The sequence below is a fragment of the Limulus polyphemus genome, unplaced genomic scaffold, assembly GCF_000517525.1.
Source record: "Limulus polyphemus unplaced genomic scaffold, Limulus_polyphemus-2.1.2 Scaffold500, whole genome shotgun sequence".
NCBI classification, from domain to species: domain Eukaryota; kingdom Metazoa; phylum Arthropoda; class Merostomata; order Xiphosura; family Limulidae; genus Limulus; species Limulus polyphemus.
In genome coordinates this window covers 340,498-351,625 of record NW_013666110.1, presented here as the reverse complement: position 1 = coordinate 351,625, position 11,128 = coordinate 340,498, and the positions used below count along the sequence as shown (strand labels likewise).

Below are 11,128 nucleotides of genomic sequence, written 5' to 3'. Positions count from 1 at the left end.
AGCTAGTCATCATCACCCAACCTCTTGGCTACTCTTTCACCAATGAATAGTGGGATTGACCGTCACATTATAACGCCCCCACGGCTGAAAGGTTGAGCATGTTTGGTGGGACGGGGATTCGAACCCGCGACCCTCAGATTGCGAGTCGAGCGCCCTAGCCACCTGGCCATGCCGGGCCACTTAGAACATTGTAGAGGCTTTCCATAGTTTTACTTCATACAACTATTTTTTGCCACAAATTGGTAAACCTATAGACAGCATTCAAATATGACTTTTATAGTTTTCTGACAGTAGTTAATTTTATAAAGGAGGAGTGCCTATAATGTAAGAGGAATTTGGTTCCAGAATTTTATGAGAACAATAAAGTGCTTTGAAATCGTAATAGAAAATTAGTTAACTCTATTTGACCCGATGGGAAGCTCTATGGGATTGAGAGTACACACTTGCATATCAAATTTCACAATTTAAGTAAAAAAATTGTAATTTAATTGTAATTTCAATTCTATTTCAACAATTTTTTAATCAAAAATATCTATGAAAAAAACATAACTTGTACTCATATCCTAGGCCTATGGTTGTGATGTTTCAACCAGCATGTCCACAGATAGTAAATCTTTTTAACAACTATGGTGAGTCAGTGATCACTTCTAAGCCTTTCTGTATGAAGAAAGGAGAATTCTTCCCTAAAGATGTTTCTGATAAAGAATGGAGTATCAGAAACCAAGGTATAAGAATAGACAGGGATGACTGTGCATCAGCAGTTATCAGTGTATGACTGTTTGATAGCAAATCTGTTCTTTTGGTTTATATTATCCATTAAAAAAAGAAAGAAAAGATTAGGCATCCACTGACCATGGTGTCCTTTATGAGGATGTATAATACTGTTAAAAAATCAAAAGTTTAGATACCTGCCAATGATAAATACCTCTCTGGAAAAAAAAAAGCTGGAAGCATTACAAGTGAACATTTACACAGCTTGGTTAGTTACACAAGCAGAAAGATTAAAACTTTTTGTCAATAAATATGATACTACTGGTTAAAAATGAATTTATATTATGAAATTACAACAAACAGGTGAGATACAGATATGTGATTTGTGCTAATGATTCAATTTCCAATAATTTAAATACAAAAAATGATATTCTAACATACTAGGAAGAAAAAATTCAAACCTTTCCATGTTTTTCCTGTCCCCTTTCTGAGCCTCAAGAGTAGCTTTACGGGTGCGAACACTTGTAACAGTTGCAACAACAGAAGATTGGAGAGAAGGCTGCAAGGAATGACATACAAATTCAAAACCAAAACTGCAAGGCTCTGTAAGGTATCATCCACTTAATTGTTTAACACAAGATAAAAATGCTAAACATTTTAACATACACAATTTTCTCAAATACTTTGTAGTGAGTGTTAAGATTTTAAGAAAGATTGCAACCAGGCTCAGAATAAGGATGTGTTAACTCTATCTACTGCAAGAATTTTAATACATCTCTCTCTCTTCTAAAACATAAGACAGCAGCTCAAAATGTAAATATTCTGATTGAGCTTAAGTAATTTTGAAATTAAATATTAAGGAAAAAGTATTCACAACTACTTTAATTATGTACAAGATTTTTGTAATTTTTCAAACAAACTCTTCTGCAGACTAATATGCAACTTATTACAGGCATAAGAAAGTGGAATATTGTACATTAATAATATAAAAAAAACATTCTCATAATTACAAAATACAAGTGGCTAAAAACAATGTATTTTAATTCTGACAGTCTTAAACAAATGGTTATTTTTTTCTACCTTGTCCACAAATTGTTATGTATAAAAGAGTAATAACTTTGTATTTACTATAATATATGATCCTTTTGCTATGCAGGATCTCATAAAATCATCAAAACTGACACTCGAGGTTGAAAGAAGACTAACCAACTTTCACATTACCATCCAAGATCCTTTCAAGAGTTGTATCTTTAGTTACTTTCTTTAAGATTAGTTAATTTGAGTGTTTTCAATCAAGATTTTAAAAATTAAAGTAAAAATAAACATTAAATGATTATGTATATTAAATATCCTCTACATATATGTGACAATTCTCTTTTTTTTTTAAAAAGTTAAACAGTGTGTGCTTTAATCTCCATAACTAGTAAATAATATTGAGACAAACATAGGGTGTTTTAATCTCCATAACTAGTAAATAATACTGAAACAAACAGAGGATGTTTTAATCTCTATAACTAGTAAATACTGAGAAGACAAACAGTGTGTGCTTTGATCTCTATAACTAGTAAATATTGATAAGACAAACAGTGTGTGCTTTAATCTCCATAACTAGTAAATAATACTGCAAGAAACAGAGGGTGCTTAAAATCAATAGGTAGAGAAACTTGGAAACAATTACATAAAATAACAGTTTTCATAAATACACACCCAGCAACAGCATTTTAAGCTTGTTTTTGTTGCATATGTATTTGACTTTTTGACATAATGTAGGGTTGTAGCTACGGTGGCAGGGATGCCCAGGACTCATTCTACCCACCCAGCACTCCCATGTAATGTGACTACTGCCACCAGGCACTAAGTACCACTAAGAGAAGAACATGAATCTATGGGCTAGACTGGTTTTTACCACCCACCACTCAAATCACCAAAGCTACAAACTTAACATAATGTGTCACCCTCTTATTGGTGGAGGACTTTTGCTGCATAATAGCAATTCATGAGAAATCTTGTGAAATTAAGTGGGAGTTACCTAAAAGCTAATGGCAGACATATGGGAAAGAGAGCTTAACTGTATGAAGTGGTGTGTATCACTGAGGAAAGTATACGTAGCTATATCATATGCTCAAAATTAAACATATAATACAACACAAATTAACTTCTGTTCTCTTTACACTGAGGTAAAGAAATCAAATTAATAATGTACAATATCATATTTAGTAAATGGCCAATGAAGATCGGGGACCAAAAAAGTTATCTCAATTAAAACATCTTAATTAAACCTATAAATTCAGTGCCTGAGGCAAGACACAAAGATTGCAGCATTTAATATTTCTTAAATAAAATAACTATATTTCAACTTCAGTTTAGCTAACACAGAATAAATTATTAGTTTTTGTTTGAAATCTCCTTTACTCATCACATAGAATCTACATTCATAGATATTTGAAGAATGGGTATATGGAATATTAATGCTGAAAGGTTTGATCTTACATACTGTTAAGTGAATAAAAAAGCATTTTTTTCATCAAAAATAAATAAATTCTTTTAATAGTTTATCAGTTGCATTCATTTATCACAACCATCACCTTTGTTGTAGGTTCATCTTCTTCTCCACTACCTTCATCCTGCAGATCTTGTTTCTGGGTTCCTAATTCCCGTGGTGCTGTGCTGGAGTTGTTCTGATGATCTTGAGTTCTTGAAATGTCCCTGGAATCTTCTTTATGGCTCCCCAATCTAAAAATAAAAATATATGGTTTTTATTACTCAATTGAATACTGTTTTTACAGTTCTTTAAATGCAAGTAGTTGAATTTGTTAATGATGCCCATTTACTGCTATATACAGATGAATGAAAGAGGTCTTTCTTAATTCTATACAAATCAATAAATTTTACCTCATAATCTGGTTTGCCAAAACTTGTCTGGGATAGAATACAAAAAAAAATCATAACATAAAAATTTAATTTATTTGTTTATATTATGTTTTAACCAAATTTTTTAAAAATAACTACCAAATTGTTTAACAGACACTGATTTGATTACTTTTCAAAAATCAAACACATTAAAACTTCCTAAAAATATTCCATTTATTGATCTAGTTGAAACTGAAGGGCTTTCCTGATATAACATTTCATAAAACAGAAGAAAATATATTAAAATGTTTTTACCTTCTGAAGGCACTGCTAATAATTCTTTTCTTAGATGGAGGCCCATCTTCAAATCGAGAATCTCGTTTCCTAAGACAATGAAGTTTAATATTTATATAAATATGTGTAAGATTAAACACATCTAATGAGGATATACAAAATAAAACTAATATTTAGAGAAATAATACCAGTTATTAAAGTAACTTGTGAGGATTTGTATCACACACTACCAAAATCATTATTTTTCATTTTTGAATAGTTTTTTCATGATGTACATCAGTAAGATAACTAAAGAAGTATTCACAACATAAACTTATTTCTTTTTATGTAAATATTTTCAAATTCCAACAAAGGGAAAGAACTATAAGAAATCTAGCATTCAAAAAATCATTTCAGTAGCCAAATCATTGTTGAAATGTATTTTCTTCCTTTAAAATGTACATAAAAAAATAGAAAATCACGATGAAAGTAAAACTAACATATTACCATAATTACACTAAATAGTAAGTTGGATTAGTGAAAATGGCCAGTTTATCAGTATCATTATCACCATCTGAGCCATGAACAAGATTGCATACTGGTGGAAAAATGGAGTTTTTTCCAGTCTTTTACAACAATTTTTCATAATTTTAAACACAAATTCCAAGTGGTAACTGCAATTTTTTATACTTCCAATAAAATAAACTTTATTATCATTCAAATTAACATTTAAATGTTACAATTTTGTGTGACAAAACTTGAATAAGTATTTATTATTATAATATAACATAAGTACTTTATCAAAACAAATAAGGAAAGGTGCCTATAAGGTTGGAATTTGGTGAAAAACAAACTTCTTTGAAATGGGAATACTAGTGTGCTGGTTTAATAATACAGTGAATAAAATATAGATGCTGGTACAACTGTATATCTAACTGAAGGTCAAACTTATCCTGTTTCATACACCACCACAATTTTGGTTTACCTTTTGCTGTTTGATACAAAAATCTACCATTATTGCATTCAAGAACTAAAATAATTTTTTGTATGCTTACAGTATCTATTATTTGTTTTATAGCAAAAAATCAGCATGGTACTGACAGCGACGTATAAACATTCTTATTTTGAAAATAGTGATTAGAATGGATAATTATTTTAAAGATATGTCCAAAATGGTAAAAATGTAACTGTTGAGGTTTCCATATTAGGTTCAAACACGTAGGAGATCACACTTGTATTGTGTCTGTGTGCCACTCTGTAATGTCTCCAGACCTATGTCCATCTGGGATGTGGCATATGGTGACATACTTACAGATAGGATGTTGAAACTTGCTTCTCTCCCAGATAAACTACAGCAGATTACTAAGGAATAGGAATGAGTGACTAAGAGAACTTGACGTAAGATGGATGACAAATCTGTGGAAAACTTCTACATCTGACAGTTAATGAGCTTTGCATCATCTGCATCAGTGTACCACATACATTGTAGAACACCTTAAGTTCTTTAGGTATCTGGTGATCTTAAAATAAATACTCAAATTTACTGAAATAATTACTCTGATGCCCTGGATAACAAAATTTCTCTGAGGAAATGGTTCTGCCATTATACTTTGCTTGTTTGAAAAAGTTTTTATTCTTTGTTTTCACATTGTTCATTCTATTGTTAGAAATACACTATGGAGCCATACAATTTCCTGAAAATTCTGTACTGCAAAAGTTTAGTGCATACACACAAACACTTTAAAAAAACATTCACCCCTAAACCTCAAATCAAAAATATAACAAATATATCTATCTCTTTAATTCACAAAACCCCTGTTCTACACACACACACTAATAAATGCATTCACATTAATTTAATGAAATTGTTACATTGCTTTTGTCTATAGTTAAGAGCCATGAAAATCTGAATGACACCTCTACATACAACTCTAATTTGATCCTTGGCATAGAGTAAATACAAATAATTTGCATTTATTATAATACGAGTATATATTAATCATCATCTCCAATTGGTCATATTAAATCTCAACTGAAAAAAAAAGTGGGAATAACCATCACAATACTACAAAGCTATGAAGTTAGGATATTAACCAAGTTTCCATCACACTTGAGGTTGACTTTAAATGAGATTGCCAATAACATTTGTTATTTATGTGCCAAGTTGAAGATTCACACGAAACCCTGGTTGCATATACAACTTTTCAAAATCACATCAGTTATACAACATATTTACAACCATTGTTAGTCTCTCTAAAGTTTGCCAAAGATCATAAAGATACATGCAGCAGAGTTATAGCATGTATAGTTTCACAGTTCTAAAAATAGCCAGACTGACCAACTTTGTTCTTATACAGTTAAGGAATGAACTGAAGAAAATGGGTTTCTTTATGCAGCTTGGAGTAAAGTAATGGTAAAAAGTAGCTTAGATGAGCAAAATGGAATCACATTGTACCTTGGAGATAAGATGAAATGACAAGAATAAGTGATTAAGAGATGGTTTTTGATTTTTCTATATATCTATTTTTTTAAAAACAGCAGCTATCATCATAGTGACAACTGAACTGGAAGTCTGCCAATTCCAAAGGATATAAATCCCTAAATGGACTTCTGAACAAGGCTAAATCTTAATTTCAGATGACACTACATTATAACGTTTAATACATACTGCAGCTGGGACGTAAATTTCCCAGTGCCCCCCCCCTCCCCCATACTGGAACTGGGACAAATGTTTCCCATTGTTGATGCTGTTTATGTCTTTCTCTGATGGGTCCAGGTTCATCATCTTGAATATCACCACTGGATGGAGAGCGAGAATCCTCTGCTCTCATTGGCTCTTCATCATCACGCATTTGAACACCACTTGACTCACTTTCACTATCAGAGTCAAGCACATCAAGCATACTTACATAGTAATTAGAGTTACTATTCGCCACTCTAGTGATGTGGGCAAGGTCAGCATACAGTTGTTGTACATTCTGCTTAGGCATCTTGTTGGTTACTGAAGGACCGAGTGGAAAACACTGAGGGAAACCATATATCAACATTAGGTGGGATGCCAATAAATACTTTCCAACTCATTTTACTCCCATACATCAGGAACAGCAATTTTGAATGACAATGGGAAACATTTGTCCCCGTTGAAATATGAGGAGTAGAAGCAGTGGGAAATGGTTAACATATTTAGTATATCTTCATGAAAATTTTCGAGCTTTTAGTAAACATTACAAGTTTTTGTAGACAAAAAAAAATCAGAATTCTTTATTAAGTATTTTTGCAAAAAATTGGTATATTAATATATGGAGTCGATGCTGACTGTTCTGAGTGCAAAGTGAACTTCAATTTAAGATTAAGAATACTTTAATTGATCTGAAAATTATCAAATTTCATTTCCATAATTTATAAAGCCTCTAAAAATAATTATAAAATGTTTTTTCATCAAAACTGTATTTTATCTGTTATTTTCAAACCCTATTTCTATACACATTCGGTCAACTTGACCAATCTCGTAACTACCATACAAAAATGCAAAATAAAATTAGTAGTACTGTTCTATTCTTTTTTTGTATTGACCACGAAGTTCCAAAATACTTCTCCTGACAGCTTTTACTTCTAACTTTTTTATAGTTAGTTCCTATGTCAGCAGCTGAAGTAGAAATCCACTAAACATAAAACAATGAATCACTACCTCTGCCATTAGACTGCTTACATGACACTGTAATACAACATTATCAATAGCAAACAAACATGTGCTGCATAATAAGCTGACAATTCCACAGAGTTTATTGTAATTCCAGCTCCAAGAACAAAGTGGGAGAGGATTTATTGTCTTGTTTACCATTCAGTGTTTGCAGTGAGAATTGTCCGAAGTAATACAAGTGTGAGAAAATGTTTATGTTACACCTTTGTACAAAGTCAGGCCAATCCAATAATGTCAGATATCCTCCTGGGAAGATTGGAATTTAGCAGTATAGATGTACAAAGACCTTAAGTGAACATATATATATATTACTATTTACTAATACATGCTTAATTTTTTTCTTAAATCGTACAATAATGTATAAAAATATATAAAAAACAATGATTTCTAGTAACTGAAATGTTACAAAATTGATTTGTACTCTTGTATCATACTTGCTAAGCCTTGCTGTAAGCTTTGTTTATTTTCTCAAGAGAAGAGGAAAGACACTAATTTTTGTAGATTTCAAAGATGTATTTTAGAAATTCAAAACATTATTAAATTACTATACTGGTACATATAAAACCACTGTAATTTAGTTGGCTTTCTAACTAAACTATATGTGGGTTAAAAAAAAGCATTTCTAACTGATACATCAGGTGGAAAATGAAGTTTTATAATGAATATTAAAAACACAGTAATACGAAAAAACATCTTTAATTACAGACATTGCAAAATTTATTCAAATTCCATCATCAGCATTAAAACCTCTAAAAAGTTAGTCTACAATATTCTACTACAAAAAACAACATTAGCTCAATAGCAATTAACAATGGCCAACAGCAACAAATACACATGCCACAAATCCCATAGCCTTTGAAGGCATGGTGCAAATGACATTTTCTAGTGTTCAATCCACTTCAATTTTTAAAAAACTCACTTATTTTTGATAAAGTTTTCATAAAAAAGGAACTCAGAATTGGTTTCATAACTCTGAAATATTGAAATAAGTTTCACATTTAAATTTCTTGTAATGTTGGATAACGAAGAATGAGAAATAACGCATTCCAAAAAAATAAGTGTAGTATTACTATTAGAATGCTTGTTTATTATTTTATAGATTTTGTTCATTTTTACTTGTTAATAAAGGCAAGCTCAGTGATAAATACTGATAATGTAACTTATTTGTTTTTTTTTTCCCATAGTCCTTGCGGACCGTCGAGCCGATGGCAGATCTTGCTCTGCCAGCGTCTCTAAAGCTGTTTCTTACGTCAAGGATGCAACCCACTTGACAGCCTTCCCTCTTGGAAAGGACGAGCATGTTTGGTGGGAGTGGGATTCGAACCCACGACCCTCAGATTGCGAGTCGAGTGCCTTATCCATCAAGCCATGTAACTATCAATAAAAATACAACTTATAAAATGTGACAATGGAAATGAATTTTATGCTATATTACTCTGATCGCTAAGATTACATTTTAAAATTTCATTATACAAAATAATACTGCATTTACAAATTTAATGGTAAAGTGACTGAATGATCTGTAGCTTGCTCAGCATATTTAATATTAGTTTACTCATATTACTGTGCTACTGCTACTAATGTTGAGCAAGCTAAAATTCAAAAATTACTCAACACTTTACCATTAAATTAATAGTGTAGTATAGTGAATGGAAGTCTAGAGTAGTATTTGTTAAGCACGTATATTTGCTAGAAGTTAAGAAACAAAATTAAAAGTTGAAGTTTAAAGTACACATAGAATAACGTCATAATTTAGTTAATCATAATGATTAATTATATAATATTTATATACGTACTACTAGTAGAATAACAATATAGTTCAACGTTATTCAGATTCTGGTTAAAATAGTTTCTACTGCATACCGAAATTCTGTAGGAGGTTCTCTCCCAGTTATTTTTCGAATGTCTTCTTCTACATTTTCTAATCTCTTTTTAGCTTCATCATACGCAAACTGAATTGCTGCAAGTACTCCAACCTCCGCAGCCATTTTAGAAGCACACTAGTCTTCTTTCAAAAGCACCACCAGAGCGTTACCCGGCGTGTGCGCTTTTAATTTATTATAATATAATATAACTTATATTTTAAAAATTATATTAAATTCTAACTTTATGCTCATTTGTCAGCTGATACATTCTAGGATATTGTCAAAAGTATTTTCCGTGGTCTTAAAGTTTTAATTAATAATACTCCGAATAAGTTATAGAGTCATGCGGTCACTGTCTTTGTTTTGCGTCATGTTAACAATTGAATTTGGTTTAGTTTGCTTGATGTTAAGCTAAAAACCAACACAAGGGCTTTCTGTGCTTTGCCCACCACGGGTATAGAAACCCGATTTTTAAAGTCGTAAGCCTACTTAAAAAAAACAAAAACAAAGAATTTCGATTGAAAAAAACAACAACAGAAAAACGACAGTACCAGTGTTATTATATTGCATAAGTTAAAAAATTTTGATTACAACTCTTTGTTTATTTCATATTTCATTTTACTTTAACAAACTAATTTATATTTACATTTTTATTTAGATTAATATTAATTAATTAATACCACTAATTAATCATTAAAATGAGAATGAGACTAGTCATTTTTGCCGCTATTTACAAAGCAATGTTGCACTCCGAATCGCCCACTGACCTGCGTCTGGTCTCACTAGCATATGGCTTGGCATGGCTTGATAGTTAGGTTGCTCGATTCGCAATCCCACTCTAAATTAAGAATGGATATTGCAAAAAGTCTTCGAATAGCTTCGCGCGAAATCCAACAAACAAACACTAACATATAACTTTTAAAGTTCACAGATCATCCCTCGGTGACTCATCGAAACATCTGAGAGTTTATAACGCTACAAACCATATTCAATATTCGCTGTGGGTACAGCACAGATAGCTCACTGTGTAGCTTTATGCTTACTAACATAAACAAAAAGGTTCACAGATCATCCCATGATAAATTACAGACCCTGGTATTCATGAAATAGATTGTTTAATTGGAGATTGTTCTTCATTCTACTATTCGGGTACAGTTATCAATGTAACCACAAGTTATATGAGAAGTTTAAAAACGCAGTTTTAAAATAAAATTTCATATAGTTGTCAAAAGACTGCAAATAATTAATAGTTCGGCGGGTTCGATTGGCAAGATAAGCTGAAAAAGATTAAATGAGGCCCTCCCAGTGGCTCAGCGGTAAGTCTGAAGACTTATAACACTACAAACCGAGTTTTGATACTCGTGATGGGCACAGCACATTGTGCTTAATAGAAACAAACAAACAAGATTAAATGAAATTTATAATATAAAACAAAATGTTATTTACCATACACTTAATATCACGTCGCGCAAAGTCGAATAAACTTCAGGTAATCCATTAGTGAAGCGTTAATCAGGAATAACAGGGTCACAAAAATGATAAAAATATGTTTGAGGAATGCTTCAGAACATTCTTTTGCTACAGGATTAATTTTACAAAGTATTAAGGTAATTGTAACGTATTTGCTATTATATATTTGTTTTAATATCAACGTTTGTTTAGATTAAATTTATATTTAGAAACATACATTGTTTATACTGTTAAATATGTATTGCGAAACTAACGCCCA

At 31.5% G+C, this 11,128-nt stretch overlaps 1 protein-coding gene across 1 annotated transcript in view; it reads right to left on the bottom strand.

Moving 5' to 3' along the window:
• LOC106458683 (pinin-like) overlaps nucleotides 1-9,564 on the bottom strand; it is a 20,954-nt gene extending 11,390 nt beyond the window's left edge. Inside the window, exons 1-4 of the mRNA XM_013918214.2 lie at nucleotides 9,398-9,564; nucleotides 3,877-3,945; nucleotides 3,297-3,444; nucleotides 1,173-1,270 (exon numbers count right to left, since the gene is read on the bottom strand). Of these exons, the coding sequence (XP_013773668.1) occupies nucleotides 1,173-1,270; nucleotides 3,297-3,444; nucleotides 3,877-3,945; nucleotides 9,398-9,522 (440 nt within the window). The 5' untranslated portion in view covers nucleotides 9,523-9,564. The remainder of the gene's footprint in view (nucleotides 1-1,172; nucleotides 1,271-3,296; nucleotides 3,445-3,876; nucleotides 3,946-9,397) is intronic.
• Between the last annotated feature and the right edge of the window lie 1,564 nt (nucleotides 9,565-11,128).